Consider the following 26772-nt stretch of genomic DNA (forward strand, 5'->3'; position numbering starts at 1 on the left):
CACTCTCACTGAGGAATACAAGGATGGGCATGATTTGACACCTAAACTGACAATTCTCAATTCTCAGTTTGACACATACAACAACACAGAGTTACACATGGAGTAAAACAAACAAACATACAGTCAATAATACAGTAGAAAAATAAGTCTATATACGATGTGAGCAAATGAGGTGAGATAAGGGAGGTAAAGGCAAAAAAAGGCCATGGTGGCGAAGTAAATACAATATAGCAAGTAAAACACTGGAATGGTAGATTTGCGGTGAAAGAATGTGCGAAGTAGAAATAGAAATAATGGGGTGCAAAGGAGCTAAATAAATAAATACAGTAGGGGAAGAGGTAGTTGTTTGGGCTAAATTATAGATGAGCTATGTACAGGTGTAGTTATCTGTGAACTGCTCTGACAGATGGTGCTTAAAGCTAGTGAGGGAGATAAGTGTTTCCAGTTTCAGAGTTTTTTGTAGTTCGTTCCAGTCATTGGCAGCAGAGAACTGGGAGGAGAGGCGGACAAAGGAAGAATTGGTTTTGGGGGTGACCAGAGAGATATACCTGCTGGAGCGTGTGCTAGAGGTGGGTGCTGCTATGGTGACCAGCGAGCTGAGATAAGGGGGGACTTTACCTAGCAGGGTCTTGTAGATGACCTGGAGCCAGTGGGTTTGGCGACGAGTATGAAGCGAGGGCCAGCCAACTAGAGCGTACAGGTCGCAGTGTTGGGTAGTATATGGGGCTTTGGTGACAAAACGGATGGAACTGTGATAGACTGCATCCAATTTATTGAGTAGGTTATTGGAGGCTATTTTGTAAATGACATCACCGAAGTCGAGGATCGGTAGGATGGTCAGTTTTACAAGGGTATGTTTGGCAGCATGAGTGAAGGATGTTTTTTTGCGAAATAGGAAGCCGATTCTAGATTTAACTTTGGATTGGAGATGTTTGATGTGAGTCTGGAAGGAGAGTTTACAGTCTAACCAGACACCTAGGTATTTGTAGTTCTCTTTTACCTAGGTTAAAACACATTCTCTTTTACCTTGTCAGTTCTGGGATTCGATCCAGCAACCTTTCGGTTACTGGCACAACACTCTAACCACTATGCTACCTGCCACCCCCCTTAATCAGGAAAATACAATGGAAGCATCTCTAATAATGACTATATATTAACCAGAAATAGGTTGATTGAGAATTCATAAGGGTGGGAGGCAATTGTGTCTGGGATGCAAATAACTTTAAAAAATAAATAAAAATGATTCATTCAACCACCCCCCCAAAAATGTAATGGTCAAATGTTTTCATGTACATATGCTCAGAACTGACAGGTTTCTTTCTGTAAAAGTAGACAGTTCACAGTCACACACTGCTGATACAGAACTCATGGTTCAAATATAGATTGTGTTTAGATGACTGTGACTCGTGCCTATGTACATTTTTGCCATTCTAGGTTCGTTGTCATGTAATGCTGTGACCTGGTTCTGAAGTAGTGTTCCCTACACAATGAAGTTATTGTGAGATTGGTTTAAGTAACAACTATGGATCTCAGAACTAGGCACTCAGATGCAGGTTTTGTTACATTACATTTTTGAACTGTGACATCTCTTTGCTGTATGGTTTCCATATTATTTTAGAGTAGGATTGGGAAAATCAAACTTCAACAAAGTATCTTGTAACTGTCTAAGAGCGCCAACTCACCTTAACTCTAACAGCAACCACATACTGCTGTTCACAATAGATACAAGGGTTAATTTCAAATGTCTCACAACAATTTAAACATCATTTATTATAATATCATTATTCACTTCAGATCAAGCTGATTCAGTCACATTTATTTCAAAAGCACTGGAGACACACCTCAGTCAGAATTAACAACAACTCACAGCTCAACTATGTCAATCAGTGGCGGTCGTTGCCGTTTAAGATGAGGGAGGACAATCATTTTCTTTACGAGCATGGCCTTATTTCTATTACAGCATAGTGGATGACTGTCATTCATATTACATTCACCCAGCTCAATATAACATTGATAGGTTTAGGCTAATACATGATACTCAAATTTTCCCTATACCCATCATGAGTTTGCTACAATCTAGCCTATGAATTAAAGTTTACAATGTAGGTGCACAGGTTGAGAGAAATTTGAGTAATCAAGGTGACAGACATTGACACATTCAATACCGCCTTGCACACTCTTGCCTGCAACTAGCTGATCTAGGTTGTAATCATTAGTCTAACAGTTGCAAACAAGAGTTTCTATTAGAGAAATTCAGGTATGTTTATCCCCGTTTAGCTCAGTTTGCTTCCGTTTAAGAAACGTTTTTCAACAGAATCGGCAGAATGAAAACACCTCTGATCACACGCAAACACAGTTCACTTTTATAGCAGCCACATACAAACAGCATGATAGCATTGATCATTGTATAAATCCTTCTTGTGTCTACTCGCTCTCCTCCTCTCACCTTTTCTCTTCGCTTGTGGACTTCAGTGCACAACATATCAGCTGTCTGTGACCAGGCTAAAAAAGTCAAGAGAAATGCACAAGAATTTTGCTACACTCGCATTAACATCTGCTAACCGTGTGTATGTGACAAATAAAATTTGATTTGATTTGAAAACCTTTCCGAGCCAAACCTTCATATCATTACCGCTAAACGCTACACACAGCCTACATCGTTGTCACCATATTAACGTCATAGTCAACATACTGTAGCTACTACAACTAACACTTTAGTAAACAATCATTCACTACAGTGTACAGTCAGAAGCAAGCAGTTTAGAAGTTACACCGGTAGGCCCCGGTGGCAATAAATGAATAAAACCAAAAGTTTACCTTGACTTGGAAGAGTTCCAGTGTTGGATAGCCATAGCCAGCTGTTTATGACAGGTGTTTGAGTAGGCTGAACTAGTTAGCTGTATTCTAGCTAAGTAAGTGAAAGTGAACAAACAATACTGTCCAGTGTTTGTTTCCTGGCAATACTCACATTTTCCTGTTGGATTCTTTCCTATCACATGTAAGGTCTTATTCAACTGGCTGTGTCCCACCCTTAATCTTGTAAATATAGCCTCCTCTCTTCTGTTCCTTCCTGCCGATCTCACCTCCCCAACTTTCCTCTGTACTTTAAAAAAATGCCTACCCTTAGTATCTCTATTCCACTGCTCCTGCCATTTCTCCACCATCACTGTCCATATCATGCTTTTTGCCTCTGCCTTACTCATTGAAACTACCACATCAATATCCCCACTATTTAGTGCTTGTTTAGCCAGTACATCAACTGCCTCATTCCCCTCCACTCCCACATGAGCTGGGACCCATGTAAATATGATCTGTATACCCATTTGTTTACTCCTGCCATGGGTTTGTAGCACCTCATAAAGCAGGTCTTGTCTGCTGCGTGATATAAAGGACTGGAGACTCCTTAGCACTGCATATGAATCAGAGCAAAAGACTACTCTTTCTGGCTTAACTTCCTCCACCCACTGCAAGGCCAACAGTATGGCCATCATCTCCGCTGTATATACAGCCATATGATCTGTAATACGTTTCCTGACTGACACCCCACATTCCTGCACTACAAATGCTGACCCAGTACGTCCTGTCCTTGGATCTTTTGAACCATCTGTGTAAATGGCAAAATCCTGATACACAGTATCAAGACTTTTCTTAAACAAATCAGATGGATCAACACCCTCCCTATCTTTCTGTAGTCTCTCCAACACTTCTAGAACTACTACTGGAGATGGGAGGAGCCATGGTGGATTCACAGGAATGGCTACCGTTGGACTAAACTCCCTTCCATACAGTCCCATCTCCTTTGTCTGGTTATTACCCACACAAAGCTCGTGTTCTGTCTTTGCTCATGTTCCCAGCATGCCTCTAAAATCCCTTTTGCAGGATGAGATACCCCATGTCCCTGTAGGTTGACCTGATAATTAATTGCCAGCTGCTGTCTCCTAATCTGCAATGGCATTTCCCCTATCTTCACCTGTAGTGCAGCCACTGGAGACGTCCAAAATGCCCCACTAAATATTCTTGAGTCCTTGTCCCTGTATGACATCTAGTCTTTCCAATGATGTCCGGGCTGCCGAACCATACGCTATACTTCCATAGTCTATTACAGATTGGATCAATGCAACATATATGGTCTTCAATGAGGCACACCTAGCCCCCCACTCCTTCCCTGTCCGACAGCGCATCACATTTAGTATCTTCTTACACTTCCCACCACTCTCTCAATGTGTTCTGCCCAGGTCATTCTAGTATCAAAGTATACCCCAAGAAACCTGAAGGCCCTCACCCTCTCCAAGTCTCTCCCATATAACCTCAAGCATACCTCATCTCCCACCTTCCTCCTGGTAAAGAACACTGTCTGAGTTTTCTCTGCAGAGAACCTGAATCGCCACATTAATGCCCACCACTCTACCTCATCAATTGCTTTCTGTACCTTTCTGACTATGTATGGAACATTTCTTCCTCTCTTCCATAAGGCCCCATCATCTGCAAATAACGACCTCCCAAAATCCAGCTGTACCTGAGAGTAAACATCATTGATCATGATTGAGAACAACAGAAGACTAATCACACTCCCCTGTGGTTTACCATTATGCACCATGTAGCTTCCTGAGAGAGACTTCCCCACCCTCACCTGGATAGACCTTCCAAGCAGGATATCCTTTATCCAGTTGTATGTTCTCCCTCCTACCCTCATAATATCAAGCTTGATTAACAACCCCTCCTTCCACATCTTATGCCTTCTCCACATCAAAACATACAGCTACAACAGTCTCCTTGTTCACCTGAGCCTACCTGACCCCTGCTTCTAAGCTGATCACTGGGCACATTGTTCCCCTACTCTTCCTGAATCCACTCTGATCTGGCGATACTAACCCCCTGCTCTCCGGGAAGTAAGTTAGCCTCTCCGTTATCATACGCTCCATAATCTTACATACATGTGATGTTAAGGCTATTGGCCGATAGCTTGTTGGCCTCGCTGGGTCCTTCCCTGGCTTCCGAATTGGTACTACTACTGCCTCCTTCCAACTGCCTGGTAGTTTGCCCTCCTCCCACACTCTGTTGTACAACCCCAATACCTTATCCAGTGCCTCATCACCTCATCTTTCCCAGGTGAAGTTAACCCAGCCTTACCTATTGCCCTTTTCACCTCTGACATGATAAATTGTACAAATTTGCCGATCTATGCACTTGGACAAACGCTTTGTCCATTATCTCTGCCTTCTTCTCATCTGTTACTGCCACATCCTTCCCACTCGTCAACACTGGATAATCCCACTCCCTTCTGACCCCACTCATCCTCTTAATCATCCCCCACACTTCTCCCACTGGTGTCGCCCTTCCAATGGTGCCACAGAACCAACGCCAACATGACCTCTTTGCCTGACGGACCAGAGCCTGGGCCTGCTTATACTGAATCAGATGTTGGATGTTATGTATCCTTTTCAGTACTCTAAATGCCCTGTTTCTACTCCTCACCAATGCCCCACACTCCTCTGTCCACCACGGGACTGCTTTCCTCCTCCTCCCTTAACGCTTAGGTATCGCCTCAGTAGCTGCCCCCACCAACACTGTTCTCACCCAGTTATTCATAGTATCCACTTCCCTTCTCATATCCACCTGAGCCATCACCTACTCACTTAACTGCTGAAACTGATCCCACTTTGCCCTTTCAAACACCCACCTGCCTACTCCATCCACTGACACCTCCTCCTCCCTCCGGCCTACTGTGCATAATTTGGTGTAATGATCACTCCCTACTGTCGACTCCTCCCATACCTCCAACTCACAGATTCCTGCCATCGCACTAGATACCAGAGTGAGGTCCAATGCAGACTCTTAACCTGTAACTACATCAATCCTGGTCCCCCGGCCATCATTGAGGCACACCAGATCTTTAATTTCTATCAGATTTACCATCACTTGGCCATTTCCATCCACCCCCGTCTGACACAGATTATAGTAGTGTACTACCACTATCATCTCTCCTCTCAACCACACCTCCACCACCACATATTCCTGTATCTTTGCCTAGCATTGTGTAGAGAAGTCCTTGCTTTATGAAGGTGGCACATCCCCCCTTCCCCCTACACCTCTGTCCCTACGGACCACTACATATCCCTGTATTATAAACTCCACATTTGGTTTGAGCCATGTTTCTTGCACACAAATCACATCAGGCTTAGTTGGCATATCCACAATGAATTGCTTGAACTCCTGCCCATTAGCCAACAGGTTCGAGCATTCCATTGTAGTACTACCACCATAACTGAGATCCAGTAATACATGGCTCCACCCTCAGCTGATTGAGGTCATCTTGAACCTCTTCTCTGTTTTAGACTTTACTTCAGCAGTGCTGTTGATAAGCTTTCTCTTATCTATGTATACCATATATACCATATATATGTATACCTGCCCCATAATCCCCGATCTAGATGCTCCTACCCATCTCTCTCTTGAACATGTATCTCTCTGGACCTGGACTACCCTCACTGCTTCCGCATATGACACCCTTCTCCATTTTCACTTGTTGCACCTCCACTGCCTGCTTCATTTCCTCACACCCACTATATGCCACACTATGAGCACCCCCACAGCTGCAGCACTTTGGTTTTACACCCTCCCCACATTTCCCATACTCATGCTCCCCTCCACACCTGGCACATCTCACATGCTCCTCCTCACCTCCATGCTCCCCTCCACACCTGGCACATCTCACATGCTCCTCCTCACCTCCATGCTCCCCTCCACACCTGGCACATCTCACATGCTCCTCACCTCCATGCTCCCCTCTACACCTGGCACATCTCACATGCTCCTCCTCACCTCCATGCTCCCCTCCACACCTGGCACATCTCACATGCTCCTCCTCACCTCCATGCTTCCCTTGCATCTTATCTTGCCCTTCCCCGGAACCTTCTACCTCCTCTCTGCTGCTAGCATTAGAAACTATGTTGCTCTCCTCAAACTTGCTTTTCTGCCTCCTCTCTGCCTCTATAGACCTCTCGCTCCCCTTCAAACCCCTAGTCCCTTTCTCTCCCGCTTTCTTTTACTCTTTCTTACTCCCTCTTTTATTTTTACCACTATGCTCCATACTTGCTTCACTTTCTTCTCCATCACTATCTCCTACCATCTCTAACCCAGTCACAGCACAGCTGTGCCGAACCGCCGCCACATCGCGTATTGTTTGATTGTTTGTTTTTCCACTATTTCTAACTGTTCACACAACGTCCCTTCGTCCTCACCACCGCCCTCTCCTCACGCCCTCGTTCTTCACGACTGTAGAAAGACTTCACTTCCCCCGTTACAAAATCCTACTCCAAGGTGTTGTTTATTAGCCCCAACCCTCTGGGTGGACAACATGTCAGTTCATGCTGCAAGAGCTCTGATAGGTTGGAGGACATCTGTGTTGTCATAATTACTGTGTATGTCTATGGAAAGGGGGTGAGAACCACAAGCCTCCAACGTTTTGTTGAAGTCAATGTACCCAGAGGTGGGGGGAAAATAGCTGTCCTTCGGTTACACCATGGTGCTACCCTACAAAGTGCTGTTAAGGCTACTGTAGACCTTCATTGCAAACCTGTGTGTTTTAATTAATTATTTGGTGATGTGAATATATTTAGTATAGTTTTTTTCTAAAAAGTATTACTTTTTTAATGTTTCACAATTTAAAAAAAAAATGAAATTCAGGATGGTCCTCCCCTTCCTCCTCTGAGGAGCCTCCACTGATGGGATATAAACTGAATCAAACAAAAGCAAGAGTCGTCCATCTCTGGGGTTCAATAGCAGAAGTTACCAATAGGCCACTAAGACTGTCCTGTATTTGACAGTGCCTTCAGAAAGTATTCATACCTCTTGACTTATTGCACATTTTGTTGTGTTACAGCCTGAATTCAAAATAGATTATAAATATTTATTTCACCCATCTACACACAATACCCAGTAATGACATAGTGGAAAATGTTTTTAGAAATGTTTGCACATCTATTGAAAATTAAATAAAAAAATGTCATTTACATAAGCATTCAACCCCGATTTAATACTTTGTAGAAGCACCATTGGCAGTGATTACAGCTTTGAGTCTTTCTGGGTAAGCCTCTAAGAGCTTTCCACACCTGGATTGTGCAACATTTGTCAATTTGTTATTTAAAAAACTCTTCAAGCTCTGTCAAATTGGTTGTGGATCATTGCTAGACAACCATTTTCAGGTCTTGCCGTAGATCTTCAAGTATTCTGAACAATAATATAAATGCAATATAAGGAAATCAGTCAATTGAAATACATTAATTAGGCCCTAATCTATGGATTTCACATGACTGGGAATACAGATATGCATCTGTTGGTCACATATACCTTAAAAAAGGTAGGGGTGTGGATCAGAAACCAGTCAGTATCTGGTGTGACCACCATAAGCTTCATGCAGCGCGACACATATCCTTCGGATTGAGTTTATCAGACTGTTGATTGTGACCTGTGGAATGTTGTCCCACTCCTGCGAAGTTACTGGATATTGGCGGGAACTCGAACAAGCTGTCATAGACGTCCCATCCCAAACGTGCTCAATGGGTGACATGTCTGGTGATTAGGACCATGCCTCAGGACTACCTGGCATGATGACTCCTTGCTGTCCCCAGTCCACCTGGCCGTGCTGCTGCTCCAGTTTCAATTGTTCTGCCTGCGGCTATGGAACCCTGACCTGTTCACCAGATGTGCTACCTGTCCCAGACCTGCTGTTTTCAACTCTCTAGAGACAGCAGGAGCGGTAAAGATACTCTTAATGATCGGCTATGAAAAGCCAACTGACATTTACTCCTGAGGTGCTGACTTGTTGCACCCTCGACAACTAGTGTGATTATTATTATTTGACCATGCTGGTCATTTATGAACATTTGAACATCTTGGCCATGCTCTGTTATAATCTCCACCCAGGACAGCCAGAAGAGGACTGGCCACCCCTCCTAGCCTGGTTTCTAGCTAGGTTTCTTCCTAGGTTTTGGCTTTTCTAGGGAGTTTTTCTTAGCCACCGTGCTTCTACACCTGCATTGCTTGCTGTTTGGGGTTTTAGGCTGGGTTTCTGTACAGCACTTTGATATTTCAGCTGATGCAAGAAGGGCTATATAAATACACTTGATTTGATGAGGCCATTGGTGATTTTAAAACAGCTAGAGTGCGATGTCTGATGGTTGAAGACTGAGGTTGGATCAATATTGTAGTCACTCCACAATAATGACTTAAATGTCAGTGAAAAGAATACAAATATACAAAACTTGCATCCTGTATGCAACAAGGCACAAAATTAATATTGCAACAAAAAAACAGCAAAGGAATACACTTCATGGCCAAAATGCAAAGCCTTGTGTTGGATTTGACCTCAACATAACACAATAATGAGTAACTGCCTCCTTATTTTCAAGCATTGTGGTGGCTACATCATGGAATGGGTATGCTTGACATCGGCAAATAGAGTTTTTCTGGATAAAAATGAAGGGGGTGGAGCTAAGCACAGGCAACAAATCAAATCAAATCAAATTTATTTATATAGCCCTTCGTACATCAGCTGATATCTCAAAGTGCTGTACAGAAACCCAGCCTAAAACCCCAAACAGCAAGCAATGCAGGTGGAGAAGCACAGTGGCTAGGAAAAACTCCCTAGAAAGGCCAATACCTAGGAAGAAACCTAGAGAGGAACCAGGCTATGTGGGGTGGCCAGTCCTCTTCTGGCTGTGCCGGGTGGAGATTATAACAGAACATGGTCAAGATGTTCAATGTTCATAAATGACCAGCATGGTCGAATAATAATAAGGCAGAACAGTTGAAACTAGAGCAGCAGCACAGTCAGGTGGAAGTTGAAACTGGAGCAGCAGCATGGCCAGGTAGACTGGGGACAGCAAGGAGTCATCATGTCAGGTAGTCCTGGGGCATGGTCCTAGGGCTCAGGTCAGTTGAAACTGGAACAGCAGCATGGCCAGGTGGACTGGGGACAGCAAGGAGTCATCATGTCAGGTAGTCCTGGGGCATGGTCCTAGGGCTCAGGTCCTCCGAGAGAGAGAAAGAAAGAGAGAAGGACTAGAGGAAAACAAACTAGAGGAAAACCTGCTTCAGTCTGCTTAACACCAGAGACTAGCAGGTGACTTCACATTTCAGCAGAAAAATAACCTACAACACAAGGCCAAATCTACCAAGAGGACAGTGAATGTTCCTGAGTGGCCAAGTTAGTTTTGGCTTAAATCTGCTTGAAAATCTATGGCAATACTTTTTTTTCTGCTTGAGAGTCTAGCCATGGTCCCCAACATCTTGACAGAGCTTGAAGAATTTTTTAAATAATAAATGGGCAAATATTGCACAATCCAGGTGTGTAAAGCTCTTATAGACTTACCCAAGAAGACTCACAGCTGTTATCACTGCCAAAGGTGTTTCTAACATGTATTGACTCATGGAGCTGAATACTTATGCAACGACTATATATATTTTTTTAAATTTCTATTCAACTTTTTTCTTTCAGTCTTTTTTGTAGATTTGTTGACAAAAAAATAATTAAATCTATTTATCTCTTTGCAACACAACAAAATGTGAAGAAGTCCAAGGGGTCTGAATACTTTTGCAAGGCACCCACAGAATCTGAGAAAATTGGAAAATAAAAAACCAGGTGTGAATTAAATATAAAAGACAAATGGAAAAATAAAGTAGAAATGACATTTTTAAAATACAAAAAGCAATTACTAATTGGACTTTATAGTAAAGAGAAAAATCAATACAAAAACAGAACACTAATAATGGCAAAGGATAGCACAGCACATGGTCTTGTTTTTTTCCTGAAGGAGCACAAAGAAATACACACACCTAGAGTGAAGTTATCCCATCTTTTTCCTTACCCTCCTTCCTCTACAAGTCTCTTATATTCTATGAGGGGAAAACCCAATCTGGGTTAGAGTGGGGGGGAATAGTCAACACTTCCATTTATCAGTTTAAATAATTGATACAAAAAGGATCACCTTAACACATCCATAGAAAGGGCTTGTCGTGAATCATGCTCAGCCTGAGGCTGAGCTGTTTGAGGGTGGTGGGGTGTCAGCAGGGGCGGTGGAAGGGCTAGAGTCTTGGACTGGGGGTGTAGGGGTTGGTTCAGGGGCAGAGTCATGTTTGGAAGGATCCTTTTCAGATGGCCCTCCCTGGGTCTCCTTGTCATCCTCCTGGGGGTAGAGTTCTGGGTATCTCTGCATACACTCCTGCATGCCCCTGAATTGCTCCAGGCACTCTGAGCCCTTCACCTCCTCCTTGCTGTAGTGGAAACAGGAGAAGGCCTCCTTAAACGATGCTCCACAGGGACCGCTGGCCATCCCTCCCAGACAGGGGCAGTTCCAGTTGATCTCCCCATTGGGTAGGATCAGACCTTGGGAGGAGACAGAGAAAAAGGGAAACAGATACTAATTATACCACAAAAAGAGTGCAACTCTATTAGGTTACTGGTTATCACAGAGGGCAGCAAGTTTGGCCAATGTCACAACAAACCCATGAAAACATGTAAGGCATGGGGCATGTCCTCATGTCAATCTAGTTAGCAATTGAGCTAATCTGGGCCTAATGTAATCCAATTGAGAAGCACTACTTCTCTCTACTCACCTCGTTCTTCATAGGGGTCATCAGGATCCTCCTCCACCAGCTCAGCGTTGCTCGGCGCTTCATGTTCCTCCTTAGTCACAAAGATGACACGGTCCTTACCTGGTGTGGAGAGGATAGGCAGATATCAGTGAGAATAGTCTCCGCTGACTCAAGTGGCATGAAGTGGATTGTGGACTGGAGTTAGTCAACCCTAATATGTCCAATCAAATACACTTATACACAGTCAAATGTGATGTAAATGAATGGCCAGCCAATTTATATTTCAGGTGATTTTAGCTGTGTAAACTTTCAGAAATTAAAACTTATTCAAACACAATTATACCAGTATTGTACTTGTCTTTGATTCGTCTAGAAACTATATCTGATAATGGTTGCGATTATACTATTCAGGAATGTATTATTTTTGTCATTTTCTCCCAGACAAAATGTAATTTCCATCACGTCATTAAACATCCATTTTGGAGAAGTCCTCCAATAGAATCTACAGGGTGACACATACCTTTTATTTTACTGTCAAATGTCCCGTGAACTTCTCCACCTGCCCCTCTGTATTTCCCTTCAGCTTGGTTTTCCCACTCAAACCACCATGTCTGCTCACCAGCATCAAAGTCAGATGTTTCAAGCTCTTTGGCTTGACAAAGGGAGCACTCTCTATACATGCACTCTTTCTTCAGGTTCTCTCAGCACAAACACTCAATAACTTTCTCAATGTTGCTGCAGCTGATCCCTTTGTGATACTGTAGTTTGTCAGCCATGAACTGGAGGTTGGCATGGGTTTTGCAGAGGCATGTGTCCCCCATCTTGGACTGCTGGCTTGACAACCCAAAAAGGACATATTTTGCAGAATTCACAGTGGGAAATTAAACTTCTGATCAAGGTTCTGAATTGTGCCATTCAAGAAGCGCTTCTGCTTTTTGTTCTTGTTCCTCGTTAGTGGGTCCTTTTCCCTGTTGCTCTGCTGTTGTCATCACGTTCATAGAATCTAGTAATTTTCTCTTCTGTGGCAGTGCCAATTCTGTTACACTGATTTTTCCTGGAGTATTGAAGACTTGGATGGCCTGTTTTCAAATTGTCATTGCTTTTGCTAAAAATCCAAATTCTGTTTGTGGCTTTGACCAAGCCATACTTTGCCTCAGTGTTTTTGAAGCAACTTGTTTGTCCTTGGCACTGGACATTTCTTTTATACTTTTGTTTTAACTCCGCAATGATGGCATTTTGAAACAATAAAATCCTTCAAGTTCTTCGGAGGTCTCTTCATTTGCTGTTTTGTCTTTGGGGAATCTTGTCTCTCCATTTTGTTAATACCTTTTTTTGTATTTCTCAGCTTTCCGTAAAGCATTATCAAGTTTGACGTTTGTCATACTAAGATCTCTGTATGCTTTTGAGCGACCTCTTACAACCTTTTTCCTTATAGCAAGTATTCGACTTCTCATTCCTGTTGCAGACGATGAGGAAGGGGTATCAAGGTCTGCATCAGCGGCAGGTAAGTTAGGGGCAGGTATGTTAGCCTCATGTTCTGGCTGCAAGTCATCTGGTGACTGAGGTGTGTTGCCTGATAAGTAGGTCTCCATTGCAACTGTTCTCTTTAAAGTCTGTCTTCTATTCCATTGGTTGCATTTTCATTACCTTCTCTTGTTTATTTGTTCTTGCTTTGTAAGCTCAGAGTGAGACTTCACTTCTCCCTTTTCTTCCAGTATCTCTCCCTGACTTTTTGCAGATGTTCCTGGTATCGTATATAATAATTTTCTATTTTGTTTCTATATGGTTTGTGACCTCTGTGCTGTTTTATGTGGTATCTTCTAAGAATAAAGTCAAACACTACTTAGTTTTCAACTTGTGCACACCGTGGAGCATTTTCTAGATTAAATTAATTTAAAACATTATTAAATAAGCTTAAAGAAAAAAAACAAGTAAAGTAAAAACAAGATCATGGATGTGTCATTTCCACCACACTTAAGTTTGTGATGGAAATGACTGATGGAAATGACACTTCTACAGTTTCTGAAGAAAATTGACAGACTGCTAGCATGCTTTGGTTAGTATTACAGCTAGCATATAGTTTATACTAAATACATAAAATATACATTTTTCTCCAACTTCTGGAAATCACATATGGAACAACTGTCCACTGCAGCCATGTGCTTCAGTGTCACTGTTTCCTTGGTAACCAAAGTAACATTCTATTGAAAAATACTTTATTAAATTAGGTATTTTGTCCTTAGTGGTGGAAATGACACCACTCCAAAAGGTATAAAACAACAACAATATAAAAGGGCATTCTCACAAATATTGATATAGATTTTATTTAATTGACTGTATTACATGACATTATATAAATGTGTAATTATTAATGTTCTCATAGAAAAACAGTAGAAGTTTAAAAATCGGTCAGGGACAAGGGTCTGACAAATTGAGGTATTGAGGTAAAATGCATCTGAAAAGTAGCTAAAATACTTGATAGAGAGGTGTTTTAAAAAGTATGGGGTGATTAGTGTGAACTTAACTTACAAATATTTGTTAGATTTTTTATAAAATCCCCAAAATTGACCCGAGGACATAGAAGTGCCCGTAGTTGTAGAATCACCCATTCATAAGTTATCACACCGAGAGCAGTCCGTCTACTTGTACTGAAACACACACACCATGTCTGAAATCAGCGACATAGATTTAGAAAATATATCTCTGGCTGAACCTGGTTCTACAAGCATTGGAGATAAAACAATGCCTCGTTCTAAGTAGAATCATAATTATAAAATACAATGATCGAGCAACGTTAGCTAGCTAACTACTGCATCTAACCAGTTTGAAGAGAAGCGGTAATTCATTCACACAGCACGTAACGTTACCTTCCTCCTTGACTGAGGACATTTCTTCGGTGTGGTGTCTACTGACGTGTAGTGCCCTTCAAGGTGTCCCTGCGGTGCCGAGTTTCCCGACTGATGTTATACTACTTTATCAATTACAAAAGGAGAATAATTTGGTATTGTATAGCTAGCTAGCTGTTTCACAACTACTTCATCGTTCACATAACCCACGTTTTTTGTGTCAGTGCATCTGAGGACGTAAGAACGAAGGACCCATTTTAGCTGCCCCTCTTAGTTCCTGACATAAATTCTTAGGGAATAAGTTGTAGTCCAAACACTTAAGACACACCCTCGTCATATGCCCTTGGGGGAATCGCCGCAGCCATATTTGTCGTCAGTCCAAATGATTAGCCAAGCAAGGGAAGTTTGCAACTTAAGCCCCTTAGCCCTCGTTTCTAATGGAGTTTGCGAGTGTACAATTATGTTCACGCCGGGCCTGAAACGCCCCTAATTCGATTCGCGATTATTGTAAATCCGCTAAAAAAAGTCCGCAAACGTTAATACGGAGTTAACATACGCGTGTAACTAAGGCCGATTTAAGCTTGATGCAATATGGCCTAACAGAGGCCAAATCAAGCTCTACCACATCACTGTGCGCCTCACAAATGTTGTAACAATGTGTAGGGCTCCATATAGCTCCGCACTGACATGATTGGTTGACGGTAGGTGGGGGCAGTGCGTCCTGTATAAACACAAACACCCTTGAAAACGTCCTTCACAACAGCTCTGCTTCTCGAAGTGCAAGAAGTATGAATGCCCTGACTTATGTCGAGGCCACATTGCAGTAAATACTGTATGGCAAATTCGATGCTTGAATGACCATACATTGGCTTTTAATGGCCATAAATTGTCAACCGATCATGTCAATGCAGAGCTATGTGGAGCCCTCCGCATTGTTAAAACGTTTGGGAGACGCACGGCGATGCGGTCACAACCCTCCATACAGAATCTTCGGGCCACATGGCCATATCAAGCATAGATCGGCTTTAATGTACAGGTATGACTTAAAATGCTGTCATACGGTCTCTGCGGAAGTCAGGGCATACTTAATGCGTTTCGTGGAGCAGAGCTGTTAAGGAAGTGGGTTTGTGTTTATACAGAACCTTCCGCCTCCACCTAACGTCAACCAATCATGTCAATGCGGAGCTATTCAGACCCTCGTTATAATATTTGGGAGGTGTACGGAGCTCGATTTGGCTCAGCAATTGCGTCACACCCTCTGTAACAGTTTTGCTTCCATCCCTTTCCTCGCCCCTACCTGGGCTCGAAATAGGGACCCTCTGCACACAGACAAGTTACCCATCTGTCCACAAAAGCTGCGGCTCTTGAAGAGCAAGGAAGGTCTCAGAGCGAGTGACGTCAACCGATTGAAACGCTATTAGCGCGCACCCCGCTAACAAGCTAGCCAATTTCACATCGGTTACACCTCGGAGCCTCAACACCAAGCATAAATCGGCTTTAAGGGACAGAGATCCACAGTCCCCTCCCCGATTTCATCGTGAGTGACAATAAACTTGACTGAAGTAGCTAGATACAAAAAGTTGGTTTACACCATAGACCATGAGTTTACACTTCTAGATATTGGAAAGTTATTTTCATCATGTGACACAAAGCTACTTTGCTCTAAGTGTGTTGTGATGGATTTATCCAGACAATATTTCAAGTTGTTAGTGTAATCTTTACAAAGAAAATACAACTTTTCCCTAAAATGAGTTTTTATTGAGAAAGATCTTTTTTTTCCCGGAAAACATTTGTTCGGAACAGCATACTATTATTTTTTTTTACATATTAAAAAAAAGTATTTTACACTGTTGATGGATTCAATGCATGGCATATATACAGAAAACCAAAATCCACGACATGTGAAAGTGTTTAACACAGTCATGCTCAAAGCAGACAAAAACACACAAAATAAATCTTTCCTCACCCAATCTTACCCAACAACGTGGGCAACAGGTATGAATGTGGCATATATACGATTACCTCTCCCTAAACGCACGTCCAGTTTCAACATTAAGGCCCTTCTGCTGAGTGGTTCACTTGATAAACTCTTCCACTGCTGCACACTTTTTGACAAAGCTGGACCACACAGAGCCCTACACTCTACCTGATCCTATATTGGATCACTGCTTTAAAACAGTCACGTCTGGCAGACAAACATGGTTATGTTCTAAATAGTTCTGAGCCTGGACCAAAACTTCCTTTGCTACTCAGTGAAATGAGTGGCCATCAGGTCAACACCCCAGATAAAGATTGTACCAAAGAGCCCAGCTGTGAAGGTATACTGTACACTCGTACTCATCTATATCCTCCGGGTAATAGAGATGATGGAAATTAATGTATATACTGTGTATACTGTATACTGTGTTGGGTTGTATGAAAGAGGTCCAATAAGAGAGGGACTGCCCTCATCCCAGTGTAGCACACATGATTGCATACATGAGCCACAGAGCTCTTCTCTCAGTCTGAAAAGGAACCCCCCCCCCTGTGGATCAGACCATTTTATATAGATATGAAACACTCCAGATGACTCTGAGAAGGCTAACCAGTCCCAGGCATCAGGCAAACTGAGTTGAGAGATTGATCTATGTGTTATGACTCAAAGGGGGTGCAGGCCAAGGGTTGTGAGCAGGCCATGGGTTGTGAATGTCAGGATGTAGTCAGTCCCACCACTTTGCTACACAAACCATTCTGTTCGAGCTGAACCTTCTCTAGGCCATGTCAGGGGGAGATGCCAGAAAGCACCCGGGAAATGACAGATTAATTATGCAGATTTAAAAAATCTAAATGGACATAAATTATGGGAATAATAATTATAGATGGAGATTTGGTGGGACTTGGTCTGATCTGTCCATGTGCATTAAGAGGGTTGTTTCGTCACAGGTGTTGGCAGCCAGGTGTCTGTCTAGAAGAGCAGGGCTCCCATGCTGCCCATTTCACTCTGCTCCTTGACAAAGATCTCAAAGTACTGGTAGATGATGGTGACGGCCAGCAGGATACCGGTTCCCGAGCCAATAGCACCCAGGAAGTCTGCCATGACAGAAAGGCCACCGATACAGAGACCACCAAAGGCAGCTGCTGTGGGGATGTACCTTGAACACACAGAGTAGTAAAGCACCAATCATTACCTGAAGAAAGTTTGGAATAGTGTAATAATAAACCGTGGTAAAGCTATGATGATGTGGATTGTTATGGCTAAAGGTTAGAGAGATGGCTGAGATTGTTCACCTGTTGAGTTCATGGACCATGGAGGTCTCTCTGTGTCCCCTCATAACCATCTGTTGCTCCTTTAGCTGCTTAGCCACCTGGGAGACAAAACACACTGTTTACATAACATCTACAGGTCCACTGACACACGCTGCCCACAAAAGCCCTGGAAATGTTTAGTTAATAAGATTTCTACATCAAAACAACTTGAGTAATTTGAATTAAATCGAATTAGTTGATGAATACATAGTCTAACAAATGTACAGCACATGTGGTAGCAGGACTTACATCTTTGGCAGATGAGCCAGACACCTCGATCCAGGTCTTGGAGAAGAAGGCACAGGAGCCCAGCATGAAGCAGATGTAGATGGCAGCATGGATTGGGTCATCTAGGACCGAGCCAAATGACTCCGGGGGAGAGAAGTAGTAACATAGCCCACCCACTGGGTAGGCACGGGCTGGACCACCTGAAGACGTATCCTACAAACACACACGTCTGGTCATCTCATATAGTCTGTGCCGCTGGATATGTTCATGTGACAAACATGTCAAATGTAGTTAAATTGAGTTTAGACATGGTAGTTCAGATATGGTAGAGCAGGGATAAAAAATAAAGGGTGTGTACTTACTGACCAGGTGCCCAGCAGGTTAACCAGGAAGTTACCACTGAATCGTGTGGAGAGCATCTGAGAGATCACGTACAGGTTGGACACGAGGGCAGACTGGAGGATGATGGGAATGTTGGAGGTGTAGAAGAGCTTGATGGGATAAGTGTTGTATTGGCCACGGTAACGGGCAGACTTGATGGGCAGATCCACCCTGAAGCCCTGTGGAGAGATGGGAGGAAGAGACGGACATGGTGAGATACAGTGTACATTTATAAAGTCTAAATGGACATTACTAAAAAGGTGAAGAAAAAAACTACCACATTGTGTTGTTTTTTGAGTAACTAATTATCTGACACTAACAAATGTGTTCAACTCCTTTAACTGGTTTTAGGACAGACAATGAAGGAAGAGCGTTACTGACCTGGAAGTATATGACTACACCAAAGACAAAGACAGTGGCGAGGAGGTTCATGAGGTTGGGCAGGTTCTGGCGGTAGAAGGCCTCTCTCAGGGCGCGCACCTTGTCTGTTCGCGTGGCCAGCAGGTGGAAGAGAGCAATGATAGCCCCCTCAAACTCTGTGCCTGAACACAAGACAAGATACTCAAACATCAGCCTCACATCTAGAGACCAACTGGCCATACTCCTGGGGCGTTTCAAGGCCAAGTCTGGATCTATAGGAGCCCTAGTTGTTCTTATATGAAATTACTACTTGGAAATTAGTAAGTCTGTCCTAAATGTACACCCAGACATGGCACATCAGTTTCAATGCCCCATACCTCTGCCAGTGTTGACGGTGGTGGGGCTAAAGGCCTTCCAGACGATGGTCTCACAGATGTTGGTGGCGATGAACAAAGAGATACCAGAACCCAGACCATAGCCCTTCTGCAGCAGCTCATCCAGCAGCAGCACGATCAGACCGGCCACAAACAGCTGGAGGGGGAGACAGATGGGTTAGAAAGACAGAGACAAACCACTCGCACTGGAGCCATATTTGACTTCCTTTAAATATACCTATTCTTCCTACATTCCATGAAGTAATCTGAGAGGGTTGGATTGATTCAAGAATATGATGTGAACCTTGCTCTATATTAGGACCAAGCCTGGATCTGATAGGGGAGATAAAGAGTAGGGCTAAGAATATGACTCAGAGGGGTGGGGAGGAGGGCCCACCTGGATGATGATGAGAAGACAGATCCCAGCGCCCATATCGGAGGGGTCTCCATACATGCCAGTCATCACATACACGATGGCCTGACCAATGGTGATGATCATACCAAACACTGTAGGAGATGGCAAGGGGTTAAAGAATCTATGGCTTCATTCACAGTAATGCTTGTGCTTGATAGAATCAAGTCAAAGATACTCAAACTAGGAACAGGAAGTGGGGCTTGTGGTCTTACATTTCTGTGCTCCATTGAAGAGGGCCCTGTCTTTGGGTGTGTCTCCCACCTCGATGATCTTAGCTCCAGCCAGGAGCTGCATGATGAGGCCTGAGGTGACGATCGGAGAGATACCCAGCTCCATCAGGGTACCTTGAGGGAGAGACCCAGGGGACGTTAACAGGAGAGCAGAGCCATAGAGATGTTCAGCCATTCATTCATAAATAACACCATTCAAGTTGGAGATAAAGTTATCCCTCCAATTGATCAAATCAACATTCATTAAACACTATCAATTCCCACACTGTTACTAATTAGTTGATATGTCCCTTGATTGACTTATCAATTCATTTATTCACCGGTTACTCTAATTTGATGTCTCTACACTGCAATAGTGACAACCCACCTCTGTTGGAGGCCAGAATCACTCTCATCCAGTAAAAGGGATCTGCAGAGTCTGATGACATGATGCCAAACAGGGGAATCTGGATGATAGACGTGACAGACATTCAGGTGTGAGGTTTTTATTTATTTAATTCTACTCGTTTAACATGCTAGAAAATATTGTGTGAACAAAAAGGCAGATATTTACCTGGCAGCACACAAGGAAAATGAAGAGAGTGATGGCTGTCCATAGTACCTTCTCTCTGAACTGGATCTGTTGAACAACAATTACAGCAAGACATGGAAGCAAATTGACAGCATTAACAACATAACACATACAGAGGTTATAAAGTTTAAAGTAAAACGATTCTTGTCATGAAGTAAATACTGTACCTTTCTTTCGGGTTTCTGGATTTCAGGTAATACAGCGCAGAAGGGCTTTATTACCTCCAGGAATTTGACTAAAAAACAGACAAAGGGAGGGATGTTATTGGTTCCCCATAATAAACAGAAATCAAGGGCAGTGAACCTATTTATAGGGGGACGTGGCATAGCGATACATGCATAACTAGAGGTTTGCATCTTTGGATATGAGCGAATTCACTATGAAAACAGATCGCACTATCAAAATAGTTAAATTCAACATTTTGCATACCAGCTAAAGGGTTTCAGTTAGCATTTGCTGCTTATGATATGGAGCTACTTATGGGGCAAACACTGACTGTTAGCTGTGCGTCGTCATCAGTAGTCTGGTTGTCTGCTTCAAGTTTAGCTAGCTATGTTAGCATAACCCCTGCAAGATAAACCTGCAAAGTTACCGAGCTCTGAGATATCAATGATCATGTAACAATGGTAGATATTAAAAAGTTATCAATGTAGCTGACTGGGCATTTAATAATACGAAGTAACTAACAAATATGTACAGCTGTTAGCTAGCTAGCTAATGTAATGTTAGCTAGTTAACTAGCTACTTGCTATCAACTGACACTGACAGCTAACGTTAGCGAGCTAAATTAGTTAACCTTAATTAGCTAGCTAACTTTAGTCTAACCGTTAGTTTCTTCACAAATAACAAAGCTAACCATTTCATTGCAGTCATTGTTGTTGAAGACATGAGTTCAAAATATGTTTAAACACAGAGTATTCGTCGTCAAACTAAATGTTAGCTAGCTAAATGCTTGCTAGCTAGCTAACGTTACAATGAAAATGGCCTCCATAAATAGAACCAATCATAAACAATTCTCATTGCTTGCATCTGATTCAAATGTTTCCTGTTTATGTGAAATCGTCCTTTAGCTAGCTACTTCATTCTAGGGGATACTCACTGCCCATGATGATGTCCCAAGCGTTACGTTGTTAGTGTATGGTCCCCGTGTCAGACAGTGGGTCTCTCCAGTTTTCGTTCTGACTACGGGCAAAAAGCTCTGCGCTTGGAAAGAAAGCACTTTAGAGACACGTCACCACTACACAGGCGCTTCAACACGTCAGTTCAACAGAAAGTGGGTGTATCTTTAGTTTCTAGAGTTAAAAGTAAACTGAAAACTATGCGGTAGGGTCAATATTTTCCTTCTGTCTGCCCAGGTCGTTGTAGCACAGTACTGGCCCTCAAAGCATATGGCTAGATGTGTGTCGGCCAGCTTTTTCATAACCCCACTGTCTCCATGAAAAATGTGATGACTTTGATAGATTCTTATTATGACGAAGAGACATAAAATACAAACATTGACACGCCGTTGGCAAGAAACAATAAAGATATTACTTCCTGCAAACAAATGTAAGCGAATGGGCACATAACCCATTCAAACCGTGCTGCATTATGGGGACACATTTTTTTCGACTTGCAACTACATGTCCACTGCAGGAGCTTTACAAAAAGAATGTGATCTAAGGTCATGAAGTTTTGACTGCAGTCGACTGCCAGTTTCTGCAGTTGCTCTTCACCAACTTCATCCTGTAGCCATTACCTGCATTGTGGGAGGTTCTATTGTCAACCGATCATTAGAGTGTGAACCGTGGAACCAACTTTGCTTTTCATGTATGTATACAGTCTTTCTCACCAATTGATTGTACAATGTACACATGTATATTTTCAGTTTATGATTGTGTGATATGGGTGTTGGCGACATGTTTATTTTGACATAATAAAGAAAAACTTTTATAAACAATGGGAACAATGCCTCAGATCCCCAAAATGTTCTACAGCTGCAACATCGACATCATCCTGACTGGTTGCATCACCGGCTGGTATGGCAACTGCTCGGCAACCGACCTCAAGGCGCTACAGAGGGTAGTGCGTACAGCCAAGCTTCCTGCCATCCAGGACCTCTATACCAGGCGGTGTCAGAGGAAGGCCCTAAAAATTGTCAGACTTCAGCCACCCTAGTCATAGACTGTTCTCTTTAATACAGCATTGCAAGTAGTACCGGAGCGCCAACTCTAGATCCATAAGGCTCCCTTAACAGCTTTTAACCCCAAGCCATAAGACTGCTGAACAGTTCATCAAATGGCTACCCAGACTACTCGCTGTTTATTATCTATTCATAGTCACTTTACCCGTACTTACATGTACATATAACCTCAATTACCACTACTATCTTGTACCCCCGCACATTGACTCGGTACCAGTACCCCTGTATATAGCCTCGTTATTTTATTGTGTTAATTTTTTTACTTTAGTTTATTGCGTAAATATTTTCTTAACTCTTATTTTTCTTGAAACGGCATTGTTTGTTAAGGGCTTGCAAGTAAGCATTTCACAGTAAGGTCTACACCTGTTGTATTCAGCGCATGTGACAAGTCAAAGTTGATTTGATGTTGCATCGACTGTTGGAAAACCACATCAGTGTCTGACTTTTGGCTGTCGCAGCTGCATCTCCCCCAGCTTCACTCCTCGACTTTCATCTACAGTCGGTTGCTTTCGCCTTACCAGTCAAACGAGCCCAATGGCCTGTGTGCAAGAGTATCAAAACCTTAATGTATCATGGGTAAATTGTGACTGACTGACTGATCTACAAATCATAATGAGTAGTTATTTATGATGCAAAGTTCTTTGTAGATCAGTCAGTCATTCTGCAGTCTCCTGCACTGTCTTCTGCAATGTCGAAGAAGCCCAATCACTAGCCATGTTCGAGAGGATCAAATACATAATGTATCATGGGTAGATTGTGACTGACTGACTGATCTACAAATAATAAGGAATAGTTATTTATGCTGCAAGATCAGTCAGCACTATTGGCTGCAATGCCGAACAAGCCCACTGTATTTCAATGAAGCACTCAGTTATGGGGAATTCAACGGTTCTGTTCATTCTAGTGTACTTCAACAAATGTGGTTTGTCTGGCAACAATCAGCTGGGGGGTTGCTTTTCTGAGAGCCTCAGAGTAGTCATCAAAGTCACCAACAGGCAACAGCACCACACTTCCATCCTCATTATTACAGCAGTACATCTTTTTTTTAATGTATTTTTTCACCTTTATTTAACCAGGTAGGCCAGTTGAGAACAAGTTCTCATTTACAACTGTGTCCTGGCCAAAATAAAGCAAAGCAGTGCTACAAAAACAACAACACAGAGTTACACATGGGATAAACAAACTTACAGTCAATAACACAATATAAAATCTGTGAAAATGTAGAAGAGTAGGGAGGTAAAGGCAATAAATAGGCCATGGAGGTGAAATAATTAAAATGTAGCATTAACACTGGAGTGATAGATGTGCAGATGATGATGTGCAAGTAGAGATACTGCGGTACAAAAGAGCAAGTAACAATATGGGGATGAGGTAGTTGGGTGTGCTATTTACAGATAGACTCTGTACAGGTACAGTGATCGGTAAGCTGCTCTGACAGCTGATGCTTAAAGTTAGTGAGGGAGACATAAGACTTCAGCTTCAGTGATTTTTGCAATTTGTTCCAGTCATTGGCAGCAGAGAACTGGAAGGAAAGGCGGGCAAAGGAAGTGTTGGCTTTGGGGGTGACCAGTGAAATATACCTGCTGGAGCGCATGCTACGGGTGGGTGTTGCTATGGTGACCAGTGAGCTGAGATGAGGCGGGGCTTTACCTAGCATAGACTTATAGATGACCTGGAGCCAGTGGGTTTGGCGACAGGTCACAGTGGTGGGTAGTATTTTGGGCATTGGTGACAAAACGGATGGCACTGTGATAGACTACATCCAATTTGCTGAGTAGAGTGTTAGAGGCTATTTTGTAAATGACATCGCTGAAGTCAAGGATCGGTAGGATAGTCGGTTCTACGAGGGTATGTTTGTGAAGGAAGGAGGCTTTGTTGCGAAATAGGAATCAGATTCTAGATTTAATTTTAGATTGGAGATGCTTAATGTGAGTCTGGAAGGAGAGTTTACAGTCTAGCCAGACACCTAGGTATTTGTAGTTGTCCACATATTATAAGTCAGAACCGTTCAGAGTAGTGATGCTAGTCGGGCAGGAGGGTGCGGGCAGCAATCGGTTGAAAAGCTGTTGGAGGCCTCGGAAGGAGTGTTGTATGGCATTGAAGCTCGTTTGGCACAGTGTTAGCACAGTGTCCAAAGAATAATCTAACAGATTCTAACCAAGCCATCTTTCAGTGGATAGACCTGGCAGTTTCAGGGTCAGTGACAGTGTGTAAATACAGTGGCCTGCTTCCCCCCCAAAATTACCAAGAAAACAGATACAAAATTATTTTTCTTTAGTCTCTGTGTTTCATACATTTCATTCAATTCGCAAGAGGCTGAATGTATTTCATCGGAGAAAGCATCCGAATGAACGAAACAGCGCCCCTCTGTCTCAGTATGTGTAGCGTATCTACATTATCTGATGCTTTTTGGTCAGAAAGAGTATGACATTGCTGCCGCCCATAGCATTGAATGCAAGGGAAGACGACAAGCATTTGGCTTCCCTTGATAAATAATAATAAAATCATAGCCAATCAGCATTGAGCTACACTGAGTGAGCTCATCTGTGAATGGTCCTGTTGCACAAACAAACAAAACAACATTTTAAGGGAAGCCAGTTTGGATTTTGCTTCAGACCAATCACATCACAAGCCAAACATCATTATTGACAGGAGAAATCTCATCTCTATATGTTGTTGTCCTCCGGTGGCTAGCTAGCGAGCTAAAATCGTCCATCTCCTAAATTAACCATGGATGGATATAAGGGTTTGGACTTGTGGTTTTACTTAATTCACCATATTGTCCAATGATTATAACAGGGATTCTGATCCAACCATAAATAAATTATATTGTACCCCTGGACTGAGAGGGTTGAAGTTCAACATGTAGCTAGACGTAGTATGCGAATGTTAACTAGCCGACCTGGCGCATTGTTGCACATGAAAGAAAGTTAGGCTAGCAAGCAATTTTTTTAACCAGGTAGCCTAGAAAAAATAAAAACCAAAAGCATGTACTGTATGACAGAGTCATAGACCGTTTAGGCAACATGAAAGAGGAGGATGGCATTTCTCTACAAGTATTGTGAGTCAACATGTTTTTTCTTCTTGCACGCACGCACACACACACACACACCGCACACACACACACCGTGCACACACACACACCGTGCACACACACACACACACAGAAATCAGTACCATCAACAGTCACATCATATTTAGCTTACTTTGATTGGACTAAATCGTTTTTTATATTTTTTAGTTGTATATATTAGACTAAGCATAGGTGATAAGATTATGATCAAATGTTGAAGTTGAAATGATGCTGGAATAGTGGATGCAGCTCCTGTTTTCTTTGCGACTTGCGGTAACTCTCTGTGGTTCTAAATCAATAGTCATTTAGTAGTCCGAAAATGTTGTAAACATTACCTTTCTTGACCATGTTGTAGGTCATGTAACTGTTTGTTACATGCAATATGTTTTGTGGACTTCACCGAACAGATGCTGCTCTCCGGTTTTGTAATGAAACAAAAGTCTGGTTGAATTTATTCTGCCACTGTGTCTTCTTATTGTCTTGGCCTGAGGCCTACAGTATATATCACAGTGTCGAGGCATATGAACTAACAGGTTACACATAGGTTGTAATATGGCTTTTTTACCCTGGATTGGCTTCCCCGGTGATTTTACCCAAACACCGCTAGCTACTGTTAAAATGCTTGATGTGTATATTATTATGGGTTATACATACAATACTGATGTTGTTTAAACATGAATAAATAAGCCCAATAATGCTTACAAACAATAATTGAATAATGGGACATTAGCAGTTAAAGGGAAATGTAACATTATTTTTGACTTTATATTCATCCTCTCCAGCACCACCCTAACATCAACATTTGTGAAAATTGTACAGTTTCTATGTTTTGTAGTAAAAAAATATAGAGCAAGATAAATGTTTCCAATGACATTATAAACCAATTAGTAAATTGGTCAAGATCACACGATACACACCGATGATGTCATTGGAAACACTTATCTTCCTCTACCGTTTTTACTACAAAACACAGAAACCAGTGGAGGCTATTGAGGGGAGGACGGCTCACAATAATTGCCAGAACGGAGCAAATGGAATGGCATCAAACACTTGGACAATATGTGTTTGATGTATTTGATACCATTCCACTGATTCCTCTCCAGCCATTACCACGAGCCCATCCTCCCCAATTAAGGTGCCACCAACCTCCTGTGGTAGAAACCCTCCATAGTCATATATGTTAATGTTGGAATGTTGTTGAAGATGATGAATATGAAGTTGAACAATGGTGA

General features: G+C 42.5%; 2 protein-coding genes across 2 annotated transcripts; both read right to left on the reverse strand.

Annotated features, from left to right (window-relative positions):
• Positions 1-10529: 10529 nt before the first annotated feature.
• LOC109895559 (mitochondrial intermembrane space import and assembly protein 40-A) lies at positions 10530-15108 on the reverse strand. The gene is made up of 3 exons (XM_020489338.2): positions 14463-15108; positions 11617-11715; positions 10530-11386 (listed from the first exon to the last, which is right to left on the reverse strand). The coding sequence occupies exons 1-3, from the start codon at positions 14482-14484 to the stop codon at positions 11028-11030; spliced, it is 480 nt and encodes a 159-aa protein (XP_020344927.1). The 5' UTR covers positions 14485-15108; the 3' UTR covers positions 10530-11027.
• A 1069-nt stretch (positions 15109-16177) lies between these two features.
• On the reverse strand, positions 16178-21913 carry LOC109895551 (protein transport protein Sec61 subunit alpha). Its single transcript, XM_020489325.2, has 12 exons — positions 21385-21913; positions 20453-20520; positions 20268-20333; positions 20082-20160; positions 19697-19828; positions 19467-19576; positions 19073-19226; positions 18717-18877; positions 18317-18514; positions 17976-18167; positions 17709-17785; positions 16178-17572 (listed from the first exon to the last, which is right to left on the reverse strand). The coding sequence occupies exons 1-12, from the start codon at positions 21389-21391 to the stop codon at positions 17386-17388; spliced, it is 1431 nt and encodes a 476-aa protein (XP_020344914.1). The 5' UTR covers positions 21392-21913; the 3' UTR covers positions 16178-17385.
• Positions 21914-26772: the final 4859 nt, after the last annotated feature.

This window comes from Oncorhynchus kisutch, linkage group LG1 (genome assembly GCF_002021735.2).
Source record: "Oncorhynchus kisutch isolate 150728-3 linkage group LG1, Okis_V2, whole genome shotgun sequence".
Taxonomy (NCBI): domain Eukaryota; kingdom Metazoa; phylum Chordata; class Actinopteri; order Salmoniformes; family Salmonidae; genus Oncorhynchus; species Oncorhynchus kisutch.

Bases quoted from the DNA above. Each gene is read 5' to 3' on its own strand.
- LOC109895551 (XM_020489325.2), bottom strand. The intron at 20,334-20,452 runs GTACAGTATTTA...GTTGTTCAACAG, and splicing joins TCCAGAAACCCGAAAGAAAG to ATCCAGTTCAGAGAGAAGGT. The intron at 18,878-19,072 runs GTATGGGGCATT...TCTTGTGTTCAG, and splicing joins CACCGTCAACACTGGCAGAG to GCACAGAGTTTGAGGGGGCT.
- LOC109895559 (XM_020489338.2), bottom strand. From the start codon at position 14,484: ATGTCCTCAGTCAAGGAGGAAG. The intron at 11,716-14,462 runs GTAACGTTACGT...TCTCCACACCAG, and splicing joins GTCCTCAGTCAAGGAGGAAG to GTAAGGACCGTGTCATCTTT. The intron at 11,387-11,616 runs GTGAGTAGAGAG...TCTCCTCCCAAG, and splicing joins TGACCCCTATGAAGAACGAG to GTCTGATCCTACCCAATGGG.